The sequence below is a fragment of the Eupeodes corollae genome, chromosome X (assembly GCF_945859685.1).
Source record: "Eupeodes corollae chromosome X, idEupCoro1.1, whole genome shotgun sequence".
In the NCBI taxonomy this organism is placed as follows: Eukaryota; Metazoa; Arthropoda; class Insecta; order Diptera; family Syrphidae; genus Eupeodes; species Eupeodes corollae.
In genome coordinates, this window is record NC_079150.1 from 1,768,611 (window position 1) to 1,793,500 (window position 24,890).

The 24,890-nt window shown below is 34.5% G+C and overlaps 1 protein-coding gene across 3 annotated transcripts in view; it reads right to left on the reverse strand.

Annotated features, from left to right (window-relative positions):
* The window catches only part of LOC129953234 (zwei Ig domain protein zig-8), a 185,340-nt gene that overhangs the window by 83,763 nt on the left and 76,687 nt on the right, over positions 1-24,890 (reverse strand). For all 3 annotated transcript variants that reach the window (XM_056066190.1, XM_056066191.1, XM_056066192.1), the window contains one exon: positions 4,702-5,467. In XM_056066190.1, coding sequence (XP_055922165.1) covers positions 4,702-4,873 — 172 coding nt within the window. In that variant the 5' untranslated portion in view covers positions 4,874-5,467. The remainder of the gene's footprint in view (positions 1-4,701; positions 5,468-24,890) is intronic.

Sequence of the window (24,890 nt, forward strand, 5' to 3'; positions counted from 1 at the left end):
CAAACTTGCGCCCCGAGCAAAATTTTTAAAATACCGTAGAAAGTAAAAATTATTTTGACCCCAAATATCTCTCGAATAACGACTTTAATTAGATTTTGTAATACCAACTTGGTGTGAATTCTAAAAAAATCAACTAACAGTTTTTTCAAATAAAATACAATATTTGTCACCGTGAATGTTTTGCGTACAAAAAATAATAATACAAATATGTTATGCATAGAAAAAAATTTGTTTAAGACTTACATATCTCGGAAACAAAAAACAAATCGAAATAGAGCCTATTTTATCATGGCGAAATATTATAGTTAACTTTTTGCATTTTTTTAGACAAATCCTATTGGTAACTTCTTGTTACAAAAAAAGAAAACTAAAAATTGATAAGAAATATTTTCAAATAGAGTATCTCGAGGACATAGATATATTAACTTTAATCTTTTTTTCTATTGTATAACTTTTAAGGATTTCAACATACAGACACGAATGGAATGTTATCAGTGTGGGTCGCATCTCAGCCTTTTTTACATTATATTCCTTAAAGCCGGCAAAAAAATCGGTCAAAGTTTCTTTCAATTCATTTTTGAAAAAGGATGTTTTGTTTTTGTATTTTCGTTCTTGTTGTTGGATTTTTCTGTTGTCTTATCTCTAATAATACAAATAAGGTATCTTGTCCATATCTGTCAATGTTTATTTTGTTGAGGATCTAATCAAGTTTCCTCCTTCTAGTAATTTACCATAGGAATTTTGAGTCCTGTCCTCATAAAGCTAGTCCGGCCATGGTGGGAGTCTGAAAATGAAAAAAAGAAATTCTACACACGCATAAATATCGCAATTTGCGACTTGTACGATACAATACTCGAAAAAAGATCTCAATTATTTTTGTCGATGTTGTGTATACATGAGAGCACATGTCCATAAGGATTTACGAAGATTGTGTCTAACTCATTGAGCGGATGTATGGCAACCTTATAGAATCGGAGAAACGTATCTTGAAACACATATACACAAAAATCCTTAAAGAACCGAAACTCTTCCGTCTTCTTTAGGGCGCTCCTGAAAGCACATCGTGAGTTTCGAATTTATTTCAGAGAAGAGGTTGTGCGAAAAGAAAGCGACAGATTTTATGAAATCAGTTCTACAAGGCTAATTTTTTCTTCCTATAGTAGTTTTAGTAATGCAAATTTGGGCAAAATGTTCAGAAACGAGTATGATTGTCAATTCCTGTAAGGATGCACATTTTTTCTCAATAGTTTATGTCTAAGATATTCAAAAAGCGTAATCTACCGGCCAGATTTAGTCTTGCTTAGACATCATTAAATGCCAAGGAATCACTTACATAGTTTTTTTCAGTTATTTATCACTTACAATTTTTTTTTCATTTATGTAATATAATGACCATTTTTGTAGTATCTTTGGCATTTTCGTTTATCATAGCACCAAATCTATTTAAGACAAACAAATCGGCATTATAATTGGGCAAGGTATTGCACAGCCAAATTCTAGCACAACCAGCTATTTATGATATAGGAGCAATCTCCAAGAATTTTAAATTAAAAAAGAAACTAAAATATTCAGCTCCGTAGGCAAAAGAGCTTTTGAAACTCACTTCTTCAAAAATAGCTAAAATTGCTAGAAACCAAAACTGACTGACTGTTCTAAGTGTTTTGGAATATTGTTATTAGGTAAAGTGGTAGGTATATAAGTGTTATAAAACAATGATATTAAGCAGAGTAAAAGAAGTCGATGATACAAAGACAAAAATCAAAAATATCACGTTATCCACCAAAGGGGCGTGGTATACTCCTTTTTTTACTATATTTGTTATCGTTTATATGAACTAAATCTCGTTCTTGTAGACTGATGACATTGAATAGTAGAAGTGGTTAACGTGTCTTTAAAGGTGGAAATAAAATATCTGAAAATATACCCTTAAGGGGCATGTTATCCGCCCACTTTTAATGTGTATGTTATCATATACAAGAAACACTTCCCTTGTATATTGGGAAATTTAACACAGTTGTAGGGATCGAAATGTTTAGGAACATAAAAACTAAAATTTGGAGGATATATACAATGTATACATTAGTGTATGAATTTCTGTGGGTTTACTGGGCAAATTTTCAATTACTTTATTAAAAAAATTTCAGTAGACCTATTTTATTTCAGCCAGTAATCATTTAGAACAAAATGTAATCGCTTTTGAAGGCAGCAGAAGAAGACTTTTATTTCAATTACGTACCTCATATTTAAAATAGTGACTTTTTGATGCATATTATACAAATCACCCTGTATTTGTATCAACCAGATTAAAAAGCTCAATGGTGGCAGTTTTTTGTTTGTTTTTAGTTGATTGGTGTGTAACCAGGCATCAGCTTGACGGTAGGTGAACCGATTAAGGTCCAGTTACAAGGGTTTTTTTAAACATGTGGTTTTTAAAAACAAATAAACGAATATAACTAAATGTTTTAATTTAGCTTTGTTGTGTTGTTTTGAAAATGATATATCGAATAAATTTCAGGCCAATTTTCTTCCATTATTATCTTAATACAAGTACATTCCTATCTACATAACCTTGAGCATAGACCTAATTTTTTGTTGTCACATCACAAACTTTGTTTTTCATCCTGGTTCCTCTAATACAAAGCATACCCATAGGGGAATTCTAACGCACGTTTCAAAATACAAATCTGCTACACCTTCATCCCACGTTAACGAAACACTTAAAAATAATTTAAATTAACGATAAACCCAAACGGGAATAAGAAAGACACAAACCATTAGGCTTCGATTACAAGTGTTACATTTTTCCTTGGAACATGTTTCTGTTTCTGGCTGGAATGAGGTGTCCCTGGGGTATGGGCTGAGGTGGTCTGCATTCAACTCGTCACACATGAAGTAGTCCGTTCATATATACAAACAATTTCATTTACTATATTATTTTCCCCACGATTACATATTTTTGTTTTAATAAAAACATAGGAATTCAATAAAATTACAATTTGCATGCTCTGCAGAAAATTCTATTTCTTTTGACACGTTATATGTTATTGACCTTCTTGCTTCGGCGTAGACATTCTAAGCATATAGCAGCGATTTGGGCGACTTTAAATTTGTATGTGCTCACTCCAAAAAATACGGTTTTGTGATGCATATGCCCAGAACTGAAAGTGTTTTAGTCGCCTAGATGCAAGTTCTACCCATTTTGGGGGTCTTACTGTTCTGCGACAGCTGACAGAAAAATAACCAGTTGGATAAAGCGATAAGGCATACAAAAAGAATTTCTATACTTGACACTACGTCCGAAATTGAGCTTGATTCGTGAAAGTACGTGCGGTCTTCGTGCCAAGTAAAGCTTATTTTTGAGGGGGTGAGCAAATATTTTAACTATAAGAGACAACATTTAGTTTTTGAAGCATTAACATCAACACGGTTAATAATTCCGATGGTGTCGAAATCGAAATTTAATAAGCGTATCCTGTAGTTAAAGTACCAAAGATGTGAATCTAGAATCAAGAAAAAAATATATGAAAAGCTTAGTATACTGTCGTCAGCAAAACAGTTTATTGGATTAAAAGTGTTACACAAAAGATCAATTCTGATTATAAGGATGTGAGTCGGTGACAACACGCAGCCATGGGGATGACAACACACAGTTACAAAATCCATATTGCCGTTCATTAAGAAGCTTTCAAGTTGGCTCGTCAACATTATCTCCTACTGGTTTCTATTCAGAAAAGCGAAGCCAAAACAAATTAGTACCTACATAATTTGTTTTGGCTTCGTTTTTAAATCACCCACAATGAAGATTACTATATGAAGATAATGGAAAACGATTCTTCGAATAGAGTCGAACAGAGTACCAATTTTGCTAAAAGAAGAATTTCTGTCCAGACCATGAATTAATTATATGCTTTTTTACCGTGCCTGTCCATCCATGAGATTGGTACTAAAAGCTGATGTTTTGCTTAACATTTATGTAATTATTATTTTCGAAATGGATTTGGTTGATTTCGAGATATTTGAGCTTGAGGCTGAAGTAGTAAAATAAAAGAAAATATAACTTTTCACTAATAGACTACATTAAAAGGATACTGGTACCAAACTTGAAACTACCCTTCAAAACAGAACCTTATATTAGATGTTTCTCTTTATATTTTCCCAAAACATCCAAAAAGCACTTATTTCTCTTAGCCCATAAGGACAACCTTTTTTTGGGAAGCTCCCGCTTACTTTGAGACGCACCTGGAGGCAATCAATTAAGAGATGCGTGTGTTGTCATCTATTGAGGTATGTGTTGTAATGCTCAGAACAAGCAAACAATAATTAAAGCTTAGTCAAAAATTTAATTTAACGACCAAGTTTCCAACGTACCTATACATAATACAAATAAAATTCTTGAATAAAAAGATTTTTTTTTCACATGACTGTCTATAGATACATATATTTCTCCATTAAATATGATTTAATCCTTGCTCAGCATTACGCATTTACGCATTTTTTTGTTGTTGTTGTGTGTTTTTTTTTATTTGATGATGTTTTGGGGAGAATATAAACAATAAAGACACTCTTCGACGCAATGGCAATTTCTCATCACATCCACACACACACACATTTGCTTTCAAGGATCGTTGAAAGCATTTAAACGAGAAAAATACAAACAAACAAAAAAATATGAAAAACGGAATGAATAAAGACAAGACTCACCATTTACTGCAGATAACGTTGAAGCGTCGACATAGTGATGGAAGCATAGCGTTAGATGAAGAAGAAAATATATAATTGGCCGCAATTTGATTGAAGTTCCCATTTGTTTGAAATTTGCTCCTCGTCCTCCTCCGGATCCTGCGGAGCCCGAGGTTTTATTTTTTTCTCTCATTATTTCTTGCTTTCGGTATTTCTTTCTAGGTATATTCTTGCTGGTGTGAGATAGTTTTTCTGTATTTAGGTTTTGTGTTAAAAGTTTTTCTATTTTTTTTAATGCCAGCTTATAGTACTGCTATTCTTATAGTGACCACGTATGATTGAAACTGGTCGGTTTGGATAGATAGTTAAATCAATCCTTCAAATAATAACGTTGATAGGTTTTTGTGTTTTTCTTTTGACATCGCGTTAACGAAGGACGACAAGTAGTGATGGTGCTTGTGATGGCTTAATATAGAAAATAAATTTCCCGAGAAAACGACTCGACTATATAAGTATCTATAATTTTGTCGACAGCACAAAAATTCGAGGATAATTGAAAATAATTACACAAATAAGCCAATCAGACCTTGTCCTATGCGTATGTCTGTCGTCGCATCGCCTCGCTGTTTGATGGAGGATGGCTAGATATCTAGATGGATGTAGGATAACACTCGTTGTCTCTTTAATGTATCGTTGCTCTGCAAGAAACTCTGGACAACAAGAAAAGTCAATTAAGAATTTTTTTTTGATGTAGCAGGAAGCAAATGATGGCCTTTTCACAATCCCTCTGCAAAGACAAAAACCAAAGAAATCAAGTTAAATTGCAAGCATGTATTTTCATTTATTCAAAGTGGAATACAAATTTAATAGAAGTATCTTTTTGTCTTAGAAAAAATAGAAAACGCCAGATGAATTATTCTATTTTATTAAGTTTAAAATTTAAGGTTTCCCATAGAATCCCATGAATCTCTCAAAAACAAAGATTACAAAATTAGGACTATTGATTTCTGTTTTCTTATTTTATTTCCGTATCTAATCTAGGAAGGTATGCACTAAAATGGATATCAGTTGGTTTTAATTTATATTATTTTAAAAAATGCACTTTTTATTAAAAAAACATTATCAAAACTTGAAATGTTCAGTGTGTACGCGTTTTTGAAAACAGGTAGCGGAAAACAGATTTTGATGTGGAAAAGCTTAACACCAAGTTCAATCATGGGCAGGTGTTTTATATCAATTATTTAGAAAGGGCTGCCGTAACAATACTTGGTATTTTTCTGTTAACTCGTCGAAAAGTACACTCCGCTTCAATTGAATACGCACAAACATTTTTGAAAATGCTTTGTACTTTTCTTTTCAATTATTGATGGTTGAAAAAGTGTGTTAAGAAATGCTCGCGTTCTAAATATTTTTAAACCCGAATTTTAAAGAGAAACCGAAAGTTATTAGAGTTTTTGAATTTCTTCTAAGCATCTTAAATTAGTAAATAGCATCAACAGGTTACACGAAAACCGCATTGACTATATAACTTTACTTCGAAAACGTACAAAGTTTCAAACATATTCCTGACTGGAGAACTTTTCACTTTCACATTTACATTTACATTTTAATTGATTTATTTTTATGATTCGTAAGATTAATCTTTCAACTTGCAAAGTTTTTCTCTTCTTTTCTTCCTAATAGTACTTCATATTAAAATGTATTAGTTCGTATATTACGTGCATTAATAAAAAAAATAATAATAATAATAATAATCACTTGGTGTCAGGTCGCCATTGCCCTCCTATTCTCTGTGCTTCCTATCAACATGCTATAATAACAATCCACATAAGACTCCTACTGTTAGCTATTAACCCAGATTTGTTATGCATCCTGTTTCTACGCAATGATTCGCTTTATTATATATCATATCAAAACTCCAAATACCATCACACATCATTTAGCTTTTCTGTGTTTGGAACAGAGGTTGTTCAATAGGCTTTTTAATATACGTATATTGTCAGACTTTTTGGCCTTTCTCACTCTCAGAACACCAGTTATTATACATATAAATAAGTATGCTACACATGCATATGTGTGTGTGTTTTTTTGGAAAAAATCCTATTAAAACCACGCCATGAAATTAATTTCGAGTGAAACACCAATAAATCGCATTAATGAAAATACGCCACGTTATTATGTTGGAAACAGCAATAAAATTGTTTTATAGCATCTACTTTCATGCCAGGAACAACAGACTCCCTCTCTCTCTTTAGTTAACAACAATTTCTCCTCTGCCCACTACCCTTATCATTCCCTACCTTCATGAAGGGTCTATTTCAATCATTTGGTTGTAGCGTCATGGTTTTTCTTACAATAAATATTGTTCGATTCGATCGTCAACGTCGTCGATGATGAGGATGCGCAGCTTAATGTGGTTGTTGTTGCGCTCATGCCCAAAAATCTGCCGGACGAAGAATACTGTCTTGTCGCCGCCGTTGCTCTGCTCATGGTTATTGTTGTTGGAAGTTTGTGGACCGAGAAATACGTCTAGTAAATGCTCGCGCGCAAATGCAGCTAGTGGTTGGAATGTTGTTTATTTTTGCTATGGTGCCGCCGGCGTTGTGCCTAGTTGCTCTACTATGGCGCCGACGGTGTTGTGCCTTGTTGATCTAATCTCTAACATTCTTCCCCCCAATTGAAGGCTCGCCTTCAATTCCTTGTTCAGGCTCTTCGAGTGGTAGCACGCACAGTTTCTGAATCGCTCGCACTAGCGTCGTATGCTCTAGTCGCACTTCGGCACTTCGCACTAGTCCATCCTTGCCCCTGTGGACGGCCATAACTCGCCCCAATGGCCAGACTGTCGGTGGCATATTTTCCTGCTTGACCAGGACCAGGTCACCTGGTTTGACGTTCCTGCACTTTCTATTCCATTTGAAGCGCTGCTGCAGGGTGTGGATATACTCGCGACTCCACCTTTTCCAGAACTGCTGCTGCATCTGGTTCACTATACCCCACAGTTTCAGTCGTCCTTGAGGCACTTCACTCACGTCGGCACTAAGAGGTAGCACCATCTGTTCTCCGATGAGAAAGTGTCCAGGTGTGAGTGCATGTAGATCGTCTGCATCATCCGAGAGCGCGTATAGAGGCCTAGAATTTAGGCATGCCTCTATGAGCACCAAAGTTGTAGCGAGTGTCTCGAACGTGAAGATCTGCTTGCCCATAAGCCTCCGAAGGTGGTACTTTGTGGATTTCACCCCGGCTTCCCAGATGCCTCCCATGTGCGGTGCGCCTGGAATGATGAACTTCCATTCCGTGCCCAAAGAGTTGACTTGCTCAATTGGTAGCCTGTCTTTCCATTGCTCGCCATTTCTCTTCAGCTCAGCATCTGCTCCGACGAAGTTCGTCGCGTTGTCGCTCCACAGCACTGAACATGCACCGCGACGACCAGTGAAACGTTGAAAGGCTGCCAAGAATGCGCTGCTCGTCAAATTGCTCACTGGTTCCAGATGTATGGCCTTGGTGACCATGCACACAAATACGGCTATGTAGCCCTTCTCGACGACCTTCGATCGCCCTGATCTGGCGTTGATTTGCACCGGTCCAGCGTAGTCTACTCCGCTATGCTTGAATGCTCTTGTTGGTTGGACTCGATCCCTAGGAAGGCTGCCCATTAGCTGCTCTGATGCTGCCTTGCTCTGACGGAAACACGTTATACACCGTGATATGTACGTTTTCACTGCACGCCTTAAGGTTGGAATCCAAAATTTGTGCCTGATGTACTGCATGCACAACTGCACACCTCCATGTAGAGTCTTCAGGTGCGCTTCTCCGATCAGCAGTTTGCTTAGGGTGCTCCTGGCTGGCACTATGATAGGGTGCACAATTTCGTACGACAATTCCGAATTCTGAAGCCGTCCCCCTACTCTCATCGTTCCTTTGTTGTCCAAGAATGGATTGAGTGAAATTATGCTGCTCGACCCTTCCAATGAAGACTCCTGCGAGAGTTGTTGCATCTCTTTGTGGTACGCACGATGTTGCTCGGTTCTAGCCCAGTATTCTAAAGCTCCGTCACGCTCTTCTAATGACACCAATGGAACTGACGTCACCGGTAATGTCTTCTGGTGATTGTTACGCTTCTTACAGTTCCGGACAAACCGCAATATGAAGGCAGTTATTCTCAGGATGCTCTGGAGTGTTGACTTGCTCTCAATAAGACTAGTATCGCCGACGCTCAGTACCGCTGGTTTTGTTATTCTGGCACTGGCAACGACTGGCGCCTTAAGCTCCTTCAAAGCTTCTTCTGGCTGTTGCCGAATTGACGCTGCATCTGCACCTGGCGTCTGCGAAACCGTGAAGCTCCAATTTATGGTGCTCAGTGCTGCCTAGCCATCTCGGAATTTTTATTGCTTCCAAGTGCGGCAGCTGCTCGTTGTACTTCTGCCATGTCGGCAGAATGGACATGGGTATTTGCTCGTCCCATGCAATTCCGGATCGCCATAGGTCTTGTATGAGGATTTTTGCACTGATTATCACGGGCGCAAGGTAGCCATTCGGGTCGTACAACCTTGCGATTGCACTAACAACTGCTCTCTTGGTATTGGAAACGCGTTCATCTCTCGCTCTGACTTTGAATGAGATCTCATCTTTTGCGCAGTTCCACACAAGGCCCAACATAGAAGCGTTGTTGTCTTCCGGAAAAGTTAGCTCTCTTTCACTCGACCAGGTGCTAGTTAGCTTCGATAGCACCCTTTGACTTGATGACATGAACTTGCTCAACTTGAATCCGCCTGCTCTCAATGAAGAAATTATTTGCCTGCACTTACTTGTTGCCTGCTCCTCCGTGTCTGCGCCGGTCAACATGTCGTCCATGTAGAAATTGCTCAAAATAGCCTTGTAGGCCAATGGATAGGACTCCTGATGATCGCTCGCACACTGATGCATTGCTCGCACTGCATTAAATCCACTGGACGCCATACCGTACGTAACTACTGTCATGCAGTATTCCCTCATTGGCTCATTTGGGCTCTCCCTCCAGAAAATCCTCTGGAGATCCCACTGCTCTGGATTCACCTTCACTTGGCGGAACATTTTTTCGACGTCCGCCGAGACTGCAATCTTGAAGCACCGAAAACGTGTTATGATTGCCGATAGATCTTCCTGAAGCTTAGCACCAGAAAATTGCACATCATTTAATGACACTCCACTAACGCTCTTGCAAGATGCGTCGAAGACGACCCGAAACTTCTTAGTGACACAGTGGTGTGGAATGTGGTATGCTCGCTCGCTCGTACTTGGTCCAATCACTTGCTTCATGTGCCCGAGCTCTTCATATTCGCGCATGAAGTCGACGTATTTTTGTCTCAGCTCTGGCACTGCACATAATCGCTTTTCGGTTTGTAGGAACCTCTTCATGGCCACAGCTCTTGTGGACCCCAAATCTGCTGCTCTGGGATTTATTGGTATAGTTACCACGTAACGGCCAGCTGCAGTTCGGTAATGGGTGCTCTTAAAATTGTCTTCAACCCATTCGTCATCCGCAGACGGCAAACATTTCCAGCTCGGCTCTTCGATTTCCCAGAATTTCCTCAGCAATTGGTTAAGCTCTACATCTGAAGGTTCCGACGCGAAGCACATTGTCTTGCCTGCACGTTCATGCCTTGGTTGAAGCTGGCCAAAAACGATCCAACCAAGGGACGAATCCTGCGCCGTCAATCCGGAACTGAATCTCTTGATGCACTCTCTGATGATTTCCGCCCATACCTGCGCTCCCAACAACATCTCTATTCTAGCTGGCTCACTGAATTTGGGATCAGCCAACTTAAGCTCACGCATTTCCTTCGCTTGTGCTTGCGATAAGCATCTTGCAGGTAGGCAAGAAGTGATTTTCTTCACGACAAACATTTCGCATTCCAGATTGAAGCTGGGATCGATTGTAGACCGGATGCTAACATTCACCATTCCGGTCGGCCGCAACGCAATGCTCGATCCAATGCCCTGCACAGAAAAAACGCAATGTCGCTTGCTAATGCCCAATTTCTGAACGCACCGCTCTGTGACCAAGTTGACTTGACTTCCGCTGTCTAGAAGCGCCCTTGCCTCAACGGATTGTCCTGCTCTGATTTGCACCTTGACGCATGCTGTAGCTAGCAGTGCACACTGCACGTCATCGCTCTGAATTTGCTCTTGCTCAATGTCCACCGATGCTGGGACATTCCCAACTACCTGCTGCTCTGCAGTCATCACCTCAGTTGATTGCTATTGTGGTGATATAGTTGGCATATCTTTGCTCTCTGGGTTCATGGTCGAACCCGCCACAGCCGCAAGTGCAGCTGCTGGCGCACGCTGTTCTGGACAAAGGACACTGTTGTGTTTCTTGTTGCACCTCCTGCAAGCTCCAGCGGAGCAGGATTGCGCAAAATGTCCTAAACGTAGGCAGTTCGCACATAACTTCCAGTTCCGCAACTTCTCGTTTCTCATACGCATTATGTGTTGCCGTTAATTTGGCTCGTAATAGCGCTACACTCGCCTCAGAAAAATCTGTGGAGTCGACAAATATCGAAATTTTTGACAGAGATGAACGGAAGACGTCCCTGCGTGACACGTCACCCATAGCTCTCGTTTAATTGCACTGCACAGTTAGGTTTGCACTTTACCGTAAGACCGCACAAAACCGTTACAATCCAGGTCGACCCTTCGAAAATCGCAACAATTTTGAACGGAATCAATGCACAGTTAAAAAGAATAAGTTCAAGTTATTTGCGCTCTGCAATATAATTAAGCACACAAGAAAGTTTTAAACGTAAAACTGAAAATTGCATAAAATTATTGTGGACTGTATTTAATTATAATAGCACTGCACTGAGTTTTTTTTAATAATCACGAATTTTAATTTTCCATAGGCACTGGTAAAATTATTCGGCTCGATAGGATCAGAATCACACAAGAAAGTTTTAAACGTAAAACTGAAAAATGCATGAAATGATTGTGGACTGTATTTAATTATAATAGCACTGCACTGAGTTTTTTTTTTAATAATCACGAATTTTAATTTTCCATAGGCACTGGTAAAATTATCCGGCTCGAAGGACCAGAATGTTCGATTCGATCGTCAACGTCGTCGATGATGAGGATGCGCAGCTTAATGTGGTTGTTGTTGCGCTCATGCCCAAAAATCTGCCGGACGAAGAATACTGTCTTGTCGCCGCCGTTGCTCTGCTCATGGTTATTGTTGTTGGAAGTTTGTGGACCGAGAAATACGTCTAGTAAATGCTCGCGCGCAAATGCAGCTAGTGGTTGGAATGTTGTTTATTTTTGCTATGGTGCCGCCGGCGTTGTGCCTAGTTGCTCTACTATGGCGCCGACGGTGTTGTGCCTTGTTGATCTAATCTCTAACAAATATTAACATCTCTTTGACTTGGCTTAAAAAAAAACCATTCCCGATTTTGGACGTTAAAATATTCTTTAACAACGGAAAGAACCATCATACATACATAATGCCGAACACGGTATTGAACGCTTTGCTAAAACTCAATTACATTTCCCATACTTCGAGACAAAGACGACCGACACAGGTGCTTGAGTTATATTTTATATAAAACAAAAAATACGACAACCCTCAAGCTCGATGTATACAGCTTGGGTAAAAGTACCAAATTAATACTAGTATTTATGATGATTAATAAAAAATTAAAGAAAATTCACAAAGAGGCTTTTTGTCATCCCTCTTAATAACCTTTTTGCGATATTGAATCGACTTTCCAAGGTTTGTGAAACTTTAATTTTCAAAACGGATTTTGTAATTGAGAGTACTTAATTTGTTCGAACGTTTTATGCTGTAATATTTAGTTATGTGTATTCTTGTTTTTTGTTTCTCTTCATTTAATCCTTAAGAAGGACTACAACATTTTGAGAGAAAAAGCGATTATTTCCAAACACACCAACGAACACTTTTTGGATATAATTAACTTCCCAAAGGAAGTTATTGTAATCGGTCGGATTTGTCGATATGAAAATGTTGACAGTTCTCGAAGTTTCAAGGTTCCTAGAATCAAAATCAAAGATTTTTTAGAGCGATGTCTGTGTGTGGGATTTGAATATTTAGAGAATAGGTGAAGCTATTTAGTTTAAAATTATTTAATTTTGTTTTAATGAATGTAAGACAAAATTCTTAGGAAAATCCAAACTTATTTTTTTTTTTTCAAAGAAATAAGAAATTTTAAAAATGCAAATTTAACTTTAAACTTCGAACAACATTTTGCATATGATAAAATAAGTTTGATTTCAAAATCTGTTGTTGTTAACAAAATCTTTAGTCAAAAATCAACATTTTATTAGTTTTTGTTTTTGAAAGTTTTTATTCCGTGAATACAAAAATACAGATTGGATTTTTCTAAAGCCACGACCTTACGTTAATCATTTTGAAGTCAATATCTTCATTTGTTCACGAGATGTCGAAAATAAAATATCAATTTTGCCAATTTTGCGTATAATTTTTGGAGATTTTAATTTTTATTGAAAAACTAAAAGTTGGATTTTCATTAACAGTTTACTAAATGTCAAAAACAATATTTTTTTAAGAGGAAATTAGTTTGAAGCCAATATTTTTAATTTTTAAAAACATATTTGAGTCGAAAATCAATTTTTACCACTTTAAGTAATGTTTTTTTCAGGTTTTTATTCATTGTAAAAATATTTTTTTTAGTCGTCCATATCTCAAGAACCAGTGTAGAGATATGGAATTCTAATAAATTTTGTAATAGAGATAATAAAGCAGAAAGGACTCTCAAAAAATTGAGTGGGTGTTTTTACCATATAAGTTAAAAAAAAAGTGAAAATGTTAACTCATAATACTACGGATTAATAACGCTTGCGACTTAAATTTAAGTAAATTAAAAAAAAACTAAACAATTATATGTCAGCTAGAATATTTTACTAAAAAAAATATATTTTTTCTCCAAAATAATATGCAACGAAGAGTAAAGTTTTTGATACCTGGTAAAATTTTGGAAAAAAATGTAATTGATATTTTTTAACAAGAAATATAAATCTAAAAAAAACTTGTTAAAAATTGATTATATCTTTTAAGGATCTTTTCTATTCTCATAATTTGTGTACAATTGTTAACTCAGAATATTGATTTTTCAAAAATCTAAAAATGGATCCTTTCTCACCTCAAAATCAAAAACTTGTAGTTCCTACTAAAGCAAATAGAACAACTAAAAGTGAACTAAATTTATTTAATTGTAAAACTTGAACAATACACAATAGTAAACCATTGTAGATTTAAGAAAATAATTGTATATCATTTTGCGATGGGTTTTTTTTCTGCATGCCTTAACGAGGTCCAATTATATTTAACAAAAAATAATATCAAACAATACTTTAACTCTATTTAAGAAAAGGTGTCTCATTCCCTCCTTCGTACATTTTGAATGTACATCTTTGAGTAACTTTTAATGTGTCCCAATGCCAATTTGGATCCCAATACGTTAATACTCATATATACACATTTAAATACAAAAATGTACCAATAACCATATACCCAAATAAGAAAATAAAGTTGTAGAAAGAAATTTGCCGGATGTTGTATCTTTTTGATATCTATACCTTATAAGCTTCATTAACTATTTTTGCCTTTTAGCATCGTCAATAGTATTGACTTCGGGGAACTGGATGGATTTTGAATACTCATTAGAAGAAGACTGCATATCTCTTCATACAGATACAGACAGACACAGATACACAAGCACACAAACACTTTTCATATATACGTACATATCTGTTTCGCATTATTCCTTAGAAAAGCGTATTTCGTGTTCCATATTCACTGCCGATAGTCATTAGGATGGGATTTCCTTTTTCCGTCTTGCTTCCTTGGTTGGCATTTTCACTCCACCCAACACCAACCAACCCACTATAACCACCATATTCTCTATATAAAGAGACTTTGTGCTGAATACTGAATTGCTGACGGCATAGTCGTTATTGTCACTTTTTGTCTCTTCCCCAACCTAGCCCTCCTTCCTTATCGTTTCAAGGCGTCTTATCTTTTTCTAAATGGCATTGATTTAATGGATTCTAATTGGAATTCATTGAAGCTTGATTTCGTGAGGCACATCATCATCACATACCTACGAGTATTACAAACTTACATACATAAAAATACACTGAACGAAAGTAAGTGCTCGAGTCCGTCAATTAGGAATTCTCAGGACAGGGTTTTGAGTCCAATAGCATTGTGTCGTGAGTTTTCATTAGTACTATATACTCGTAGTAGTTCCCGCGAAACGAAAATGAATTAGAATCCTGGAACCTAAATTATTTTTTTTTGTTTTCATCGCTTCGAGGTGAAACTGTTTGATGTGTTTTGCTCATCTTCGTTGTAGATACTTTTAATTTGATTTTCTTACAGCAATCCAATCCCAATTTGCTTTCGGAGCTATTTCAATGAAAAATAAATCTTCTTATATAGGTACACATTATTTTTAAGAAAAATTGCTAAAAATCGAACTCCACTTGAATCTTAAACATTGGAAGATATTTAAGAAAAGTTATGCATATTTAACTGCTTTGATTGTGGTTATTTTGAGAAATTGAAATGACAGTTCCCAGTTCTTTGACAGTTTCAGGGTTGAAGCTTGATGGAGAATCAAATATGGTAAAATTCTTCTATAAGTCTTTCTTTTTTTTGCCAACAAAAATCAAATCACAATGGATAACGAATTGAATGTGGGGAAAAAAGGAAAACACCGAGAGTGACATGAAAGGAATTTTCTTTTTTATTTTTGTGCTTTGTGTATTGGTATGGAAAACGATGAGGATGTTGTCGTTCTTTGATGGTTGTTAATCAAAAGAAATACTTTTATCTGAGTGATTTGATTTATCGTGTTTTCTCTTTCAATTTTCAAGCGATATTTAAACGGGAAATAAAAAAACTACACAAAATTATCTTAATACAATTTAAAGCAAGAACAAAATTTGGAAGCTGTTGTAAAAGGAAAACAAAATTTAATTAATACCTATCTAGGCTACTGATGATTTTGACTCAGAAATCCAAGGAAGCGGAAATACTATATAGTGACAAATTTGTTATTATGAGGCCATGAGGAGTACATAATTATAATGCTGTGCGTCTAAAAGTGGAGCTTTCCTTTGTGGAACTTTATGAAACTTTTTTGTATGTTGAATTAAATTTTTGTTTTTTGCTTTTGATTGTGGTGAAAACTCCTTTAAAACATTTTTGTTAAGAGTCTGAAGAAAAAACATTTTAATATGATCTTACTATATGATGGTAAAAGTAGCCTCGAATTAAATTATTTGATTTGAATCTTAAGAAATTTACTATGCAGTACTTAAAACTAGCTGACAATTAAAGGTTATTAAGGGAAAACTTATTGACTTAACTTGTAGGAAACTTAATCTTGTGTGGTTAGGCAAAATATTATTCTTAACTTCCCATAGGAAATCATTTTCATCGGGCCGATTTGGCGAATTGATCATTTCGATATTTTCTGAATTTATCCATGAAAACCCCCATTAGATTAATGCCTGTGCGTGCGTAACTTCGAAAGATGCAGAAAGGACTTTAAAAAAATTAAGCACTTTTAAAAAAAATATATACCTGAAATAAAAAATGTTAGCGACTTCAATTAAAATGTATATTACATAATGTAATGTGATACCTAATAAGTGAAATTAAAAAAAAAACACTACTTAAAGTTTTAACAAATTTATTTTCGACTCGAATGTATGAGTAAAATTTAAAGATATTGCCTTCAAGTGAATTTTATCTTACGAAAAATATTGTTTTCAACATTTGGTAAAATTTTAAGAAAATGCTGTTAAATAAAAAAACCTTATAAAATACTACGCAAAATTTGGTAACAACTGATGTTCCATTCGAATATTTCGAGAATAGATGAGTATTGACTTCAAAATTATTTCATTTTATGCAAAATTTTGTACAGCCCCTATTTGTTGTATAAGCAATAAAACTTAAAAAAACTTTTGCTGAAAATGACGTGTCGAAAACACTGAAAATATTGTTTTAATATTTCACTAAAGTTTTTTTAAAATCAAAACACTAGGTCGCACCTTAGCCTTATTTTGAATTTAGAACGCAAACGCCGCAACGCGTTGTCGAATGATACAACAGAGTTATAAATTCAGCAGGAAATGAAACCAAGCTTTCAATTCAATTGCATTCAAATTAAATGAAGATAAGGATTGGGATAGATCGTTCATGATGTGGTGGACAAATAACTTACATTCGCAAATAGCGGACTATAGCGATAGGAAAGAGTTTTATGCTTAGCATTTTGTATAAAACAAATTAAATATACGAAGTAATTATATTCTAAATGTCGTAGGTCACTTTATGAAATATAAATAATAAGAACCGGAAGTTGCAAAAAATCTGCATACTTCGTTTTGAAAAGTTTCTAGATGGGAACAGAAAACCATAAATAACATGTTCCAAAACAAAAAAATTTTGTTCCTTCTTTTTCACTTCTCAAATCATAGATCTTGTTCTAGACCTTTTACTTTGAAACTAAGTTATTCACAACTCAAGAAAAAGTATATTCAGAGAAAGAAACAAAATCTGAAATGCACCAAATATTCTTACCTTCCCCCAATTATGCCTTGCTTGGGAGCCGAACAACTTGGTCTGCACTCGAAAGTCTCTTCGACAATATTATACACTCATACCGCTAAATAACAATTGAAAAACTGTGTTTCGGTTAATTAATTGTTTGTTATTTTTTCATTTGTATTTCTTACTTTTCTTTTAAAAAGTTTTTGGTCTTCTGTCTTTATATTTCAATTTTTTCCAATTGTTGCCCAGAGAAACAAATAATAAAAAGAACTTTCTTGTTTTTTTTTATAAATTCAAGTATAGTTTTTTGTTATTGAAGTACTGGCAGTGTATCTTATTTTGTTACCATTATTGAAAGGAAAACAAAAGGTTGAAGTTTTCCATAGACCCACATAAGGAAAATAATAAATCTTATATATTTATTTATGCACTACGATTGTGTGTATAAAAGGATTTTTCAGAAAGAAGGATAATATAATGATGGAATAGATAGAATTCTTTCGAATAAATACCTATTGGAAAAAAAGCCAGTTTGAAAAATAGAAACCCTTTTTTATTGGTTGCTTGGGGGATACACAGGCGGCGGTGGCGTCGGAGAGAGAGATATTTATAGACCTTACCTTACACTATGTAGCTTTTGTCATGTTTTAGCTGTGCTAAGGATTTTTTTTAGCTTGTTTACGAAATAACCAAAAAATCATGGGGACATCATCATCATCATCATGACTTACAAGATTAACCACTCTAGAAATGAAGAAGAAATGTTATGTAGATATTATACTAGAGCATAAATTCAGGTGCGGATAGAGTAGAAATGTATATATTTTATGTAAGATGGTCTTTGAAATGTGAAACAGCTTTTGAATATTTATTTGGATCAAGACATAAACCTAAGTTATATTTCTTATCAGCATTTGATGAGGTTAGATTCTTCTAAAGAATTTACTTCAAATGTGAATCTGTGTGACTGCCAACGAAAGTCATATTCTTGAATACATATAGATTAAATACACATATTCTAAGGACTTATTCCACTGTCGATTTCTGCCAGTTTAAGTGTAAAATTATCTCCAAAACCATTTTACATATATAACTTCTTGGCTGATTTATAACTAGTGGTGGTTCCAGTCTGGAGAATTTTAGGACTTTGCAAAAAGGCTGTAAATGACGTTGATTTAATGATAATAAACTCTACTGAGAAAAACCGAAGAGAGTTCAAACAAGCTAACGAGTAAAGTTCATATCCACAGAACGCTTCAAAATTATAAGCATTAACGCTAATATTCAATGACACTCTCCTGCTGTAAGCTCTAAAGACAAAGTTAACTTGCTTGCAGCACAGTTTATTATTGATTGATAAGACGCTACCAGAGTTTCATTGATACGTTAATAAATTTTCACCTCGTGTACACGAAAAATGTTTTTAAACTAGAATTGGAAATTTTATATATGCATTAAAATTGTATGCACGTAGGTACACAGAATTAATTAAAAAAAATAGCTCTTACATTTTTGAAAACAAATTTATTAAATATTTTTTTTTTGGTTTTTGAAGATTAACTTATTTTATAGGTACATTTTTAAATTGTAAAATATAAATATAAGTCATTAAATTCAGGAGCAAGCTCATGCGACCCAGTTGTGCACTTTGTTAAGAATAGATTTTCGTTATTATTTGTGCAAAATATAGATATTTAGGAAAAAGAAAACCATAAGAAAGAAAAATCATCAAAAAGTCCGAGTTCTACAAATCAATTCTTTTTTATTACTTCCTCTATGACCTTCCTTTCCAAACAAAGGATAGTTTCCTTTCAATAAATTTTATGTTTCCATTTGTAATATGTATTTTTTTTCGATTACGACTACCAAAGGAGTCTTTTTTCTTGACCATGAATACAGAGTCCTCCTTGAAGCAAGTTTTGATCAATTAATTCCTATGAATTATTCAATTCTAATTAGGAGAATAGGTATTGGGAATTTTTATTTTAGTGTATTTAAGAACACTCACACAAAAGACAAACTCACGAGCACAACAAACGAAGGAACACTTTGCATCCTTCATTCTTCTTATTGGTACGCCACAGGACATTTTTTTTAGATAACTTGTGCTTCTAATACAGTTAAGAGGGTTATTTGTAGCTTTGGAGATAAGAGGTTTTAATTTGTTGTTGCCATTTTCAATATTTGTTGCTTTCGAAAATATATTATTGTGTCTTTTAGAAAGTTTTTCAACCATTTTTTCTTTTTTGTGAACATTTCAGTCCGTTAAGTGCTTGAAAAGTTGTTAATTTTTCGTTATTTCGAGAATCCAAAAGCAAAGTCTTCAATGTCAAATAAAGCGGCAGCGTCCTTTCCAACTCGTTATAAAATGATGAAGTATATGTACTCGTATGTGAAATTGCGTATGTTTTTAGAGCATTGGGTATGGATTGGAAGGCTTTTTTTTTATTCTGAACTTGATACTTTGTTTTTATATTTTTTTTAGTAGAAGTAAGGTTTAACATGGATAGAGGAGGGATATAGTCAGAGTCTTCGAAAAAACTTACATATGGAGTCTGGCTGACTATTTATTTCATGTGTTACAAGAGTGAGTTAAAGTATTCCATAAATACATGATGTGGTTTTACTTGTCTCCAAGTTGTAGTTTAGGGTTTATGAAAAATAAATAAATAAATACAAGTTATTTTATTTTTTATTTTATTTTTAATATAACAACTTATTTTTTATTTGCGACGCGCTTCGGAGATGCTTCTCCATCATCGGGCGGAATACTTTTAATCTAATTAAAAGCCTCGATAAAATTAAAAATTTAGTATTAAAAAAATAAATAAAAATTAAATAACTTGTATTTATTTAATTATTTTTCATATTCCATAAAAGCTAGTTCCTCTTATCAATGTGCATAGGGACTAAGGAGGACACAAAAAGAGGACAAAACAAGCAAAAATCATTGAAATAAGTAAATGGAATAGACATTTTACTAGAAGAATAAAGGTGCACACATACTACAGTAATATACACTGAACATATTTGTCTAAGGATGCGAAGTAAGTCATTTTCAATGTGCCAAGAAATGGAATAAATGGTTTTGCCCGGACAGTCTTTAAACAGTGTTAAGATGCCGGTCGTATTAAAGTCTGTTATATCTGTCGTATATTCACCACCTCTTCTTTTTCTGTCTGCTAGACATAAAGTAAAAAAAGTTAAATTTGTATTTATTTTTGGTTCAATAAGGGTTATCGACTTTTCAAAACTTTTGATATTGGAAACTTCAAAGGCTAACATATTTTGTACAGTTTTTCTCAGGAGCGACTCTTTTGAAATTCTATTCAGTTATATCTTTTTGAAATAATTTTAAAACTTTTAAAGTTAGGTTATTATTTTTCTTAACCCATTTTGTTTAAGCTTGGCAACAAAATACAAGAGGACGATAGAAAACAGTAGAAACATATACAAATAAATTTTAATACTCTTATAGAAAGATAAACCTCTTTCGAAGCGATCTTCAGCTTCATTAAAACAAACACTTACCAAATAGCATAAATCCGAAGATAAATCGACTATAGATCACGAGACAAACACTCTTCAAGGCGAGAAAAGATTTTGCATAGTTGGCATCATCATGGTTTCTTCAGTAGATTTTCTAGTAGTAGTACCATTCTTATGAATTTACTGCAGTTTTTCAATTGTCGATGCCAAAAGGGTTGGGAATTTAAGCCATTTCCAGTTGTTTGGGGAGTTTTATTTATAGTTTACCTTGATATTTATTAGAGAGTTTTCTGACAAATTGTCAGTTTTACCTGATTCTCAGTCACCCCATCAAACACACTACATCACCCTGAACATTGTTTCTTCACCACACCGCAAGACTAAGAACTCCCCTTTGTTAATTAATTCTCAGTGTCTATTATTAAGTGATGATCCTGGAGGAGCAGTGTTTCCCAAACTACGGTTATATCTGTGTCTTGTATAGCTTCTATTTAGCTTACATATCTCTGTCCGTTCCGTCACCATTATTAGATGGTGTGGGCATTGAATGGCAGATAAATACCATACGTAGCATAGGGTATATTCAAATTGGTAGTTTAGATTCTGACTTCGGAACATAGAGTAGACTAGAGTTGACACTATAGTAGTGTAGTAGTGTCTTCCTCTTCTATACATATGGCTATTTAATCTCTATTCAAAGAAACATTTCTAATTTTAATTCATTTGGCCATTCTGCATTTAACATCATCTTTCTGTTCCGTTCTCATCGAAGATAGTCTATGATGAATAATTCGACTTAGAGAATTCGACTACAACTCATGGGACATGATCCAAATGAATTGACATAAATGACCAAGTTCCTGTCATCTCTCTATCCTTCATTCTCACTGCTCATAAACTAAGAAAGAGTAGCGTTTCATTATTAATCTCGACCCTGATTTGAGTCTTCTCGAGTGTAGGGTCTAGTCCACAAGGCTATAAAGTGGGTTTTTGTGCATGTGTTCATTATTGTCTGTCCTGGAAATGTGAGATGTAACAAATCAATTGGATTTATTGCTTTTAACTCCAGTCTAAACCAATAGCAATATAGATTCTCATTTGGTTACTACACCATATACAACAAGATGCCAAACACTCCTAGGTAACTGCAATGGACCAAGAGGACCTACCAAAACTATCTATGTAGTTCTATAGATTTTTCCGTTTATTGTTTTTTTATGTGAAATGTTCAAAATGAGAAAAAGCCATTGAAACAAATGTGACATTTTTAAGCTTTTTTTAGAAATAAGGACGGGGATGGGTATGCAATTTATCCCACCGGAATGCTTGATTTTATAAATGCAATACTTGGCAGCAGAGACAATAACACAAATCAGTTTAAACAGATCTTAATTGGATTATGTTTATGGGATATCTTGATTCTTTTTTAACCGATGCGATGGGCACCTGAGAAATTACCAAAACGAAGGGAATACATAGATATATCATAATTTATATTCAATCCAATTTTGTGAGTTCTTTGGAACAATTCTTAAAATGCCAGGCAGATAAAAACATGTGCTGGACAAACACTCTTATGCTTACCACATGACAAAAACTCATAATTATGATTATTTGATGAAACATTCAACCATCTGTGATCCGTGCTCTGTATAGTCGATGGACCTAAATGCATTTCGTCAATATCATATAATCCCACCAAACGAGGCTCAAAATTCCTTTCAATTTATTAAGAGTGTGTGCATGGCTACTTCGTAGAATGTATGCTTATAAATGGAAACCATCATAAGGGGTACTCTAAGAGTTTTCTCTTGCAAAAACAATCCTTCACTCATCCTGTTGACCAATATTGACAGATTCGATATGCGGGGGCTTAAATATACAAATTCTATGGGACAGACACAACCATGTTGAACACCTGATATGTTCTAGTTCGTCCTGGCTCCATGTTCTAAGGACACTTGAGTAAAGCGAAATACAAAATCTGGTCTCGAAAAACAGACGTCCAATTGTGTACGTAGAGGGCAAAATCGCTAGAGATATATGTATGTAGTTTTTTTACTCTTGTTATTATAAACCAACTGAAATTCACGAAATCCCTTCACACATTCATCATTTTTGGTCGGTGACTGCCTAAACTAAACAACAAAAACTTTCATATATTCATAGGTGTTAAGCGTTTGAAACGCTTTTATACGTGTGGGATGTAAGGAGCTATCTGTATGAAATGGCGAATGCAAGAAAAATTGAGGAAAAAAAAACAGGATTAGTTTATCTTGCTCTAGGAAATTGCTTTGAAGATGGATGGATGGAATGTTTGCAATAGAAAGTGGCCATAAACGCCATCAGCTGTTAAACATTCCTGAATTGGACTAAAAAGAATTTAAAAATAAAATCTATTTAGAGATTGCAATTTTTTTGAGTTTGATTCTTTTATCCTTTTTTTTTGTGAAGTTTCATATCAACCTCTTATGAAGACAAGCTTATTCGGAAAGTAACTAAGATGGACTTTTGAATCCATCAATGACCCGGCAATTCTTCACATCACCATCATAATGTCAAATGTTTAAATGCAGTCCCAGCAAAGGGTTTGCACACATGAGAGAATAAATAGAGCATAACCGTCGGAATATTTGTATGGTTCTTCATACCAATAATTTCTAAGAGCACGTCCTTAAAGTTTTCTCTTTTTTGGACGAGCAACTTTGTTGTACCATCTTCAGCTCATAAGGTAGGTACTTAATGTACTCAGTTGAATTTTCAATGTAAACATTTCTATGCGATTAAAGATCTTCCACACAATTTAATATCCAAAGTATTATATATTGCTTGATTAAAAAGAATTCCCTGTTTGTAGCTCAATAGGCTAGCTACAACCTTAAAATAGCAAAAATTGGGTATTCGACTTGAAAATAAGAAGTCGTAGGAACCTATAATGATTTTCGTCTGCTTTCGGTTACTTTGAGACACCTTGTATTTTGGACGACAGATATATTTTTAACAAATAATAAAAATATTGTAAATATCAAATGAAAAAATAGTATAGGATGCGACTCACACTGATGATTACTACCCCGTCTATCGATTTGTCTTGCTTAAAATTAAAAAAAATATTCATAACAATATTTTGTGTGAGATAAATAAATTGAAGTCATATCTCTCTTGTCCTCCTAATACTTGTGTCGAAAACCAATTCTTGTTAGTTTCGTGTTGCTTTGTTAGTTTTCGTGCTTTATTAAAACAGTTGTCAGTTAAAAATTACCAACAACATTCTGCGTATGATGAAATAGTTTGATTTCAAGATCTATTTTTATGACGAGATTTTTAGTCGAAAACCTATTTTTACCAATTTAAGTAGCAATTTTAGAAAGTTTTTGTTTCTTACATAAAGAACTATACAGACTGGATTTTTGTAAGAAAATTGATCGCAGAATAAAATCATTTTAAAGTCGACACCTTTATTTATTTAAGAGATTTAGAGAATCGAACAGCAATTTCTACCAATTTCGCGCTCTATTTTTTGTAGATTTTAATGTAATAAGCGAAACTGGCTGTTGAATTGTTTAAAGCCGATATTTTTTAATTTTCAAAAAATGTTTTAGTCGAAAATCAGTTTACTAAGTTTCAGTAATGTTTTTACTAAAAAAAAAGAATGTTGAAAAAATCCTTTTTTAAGATGATATTAGTTTTAAGCCAATATCTTTAATTTTTAAAAAAGGTATTTAAGTCGAAAATCAATTTTTACCATCTTTTAGTAATGTATTCCTAAGCTTTTTACACCCGTCGTTGCATACAATTATTTTAAGGATCAAAACATTTTTTGTTCGTAAAATATTCGAGGTGATAATTATTCATTTTTCAGTTTTTTAACTTCCCATAGGAAGTTATTGTAATCGGTCGGATTTGTCATAGCAGTAAAAAAAATGGGGAACATTTTGTTTAACCAAAAATATCTCACGAACCTATAACACTAAAGACTTGAATTTTATTTTAAATTATATATTGTAACGCCATACCAAAGTAATATATTTTTGGAAAAAAATCCAATTGAAGGTTTTTTATAAATAAAAAAAAAAGAACTGAAACAAAATATTTCTCACCTCAAAAAATGTATGAAAAAAAAACGAATTTATGTCCAAAACAA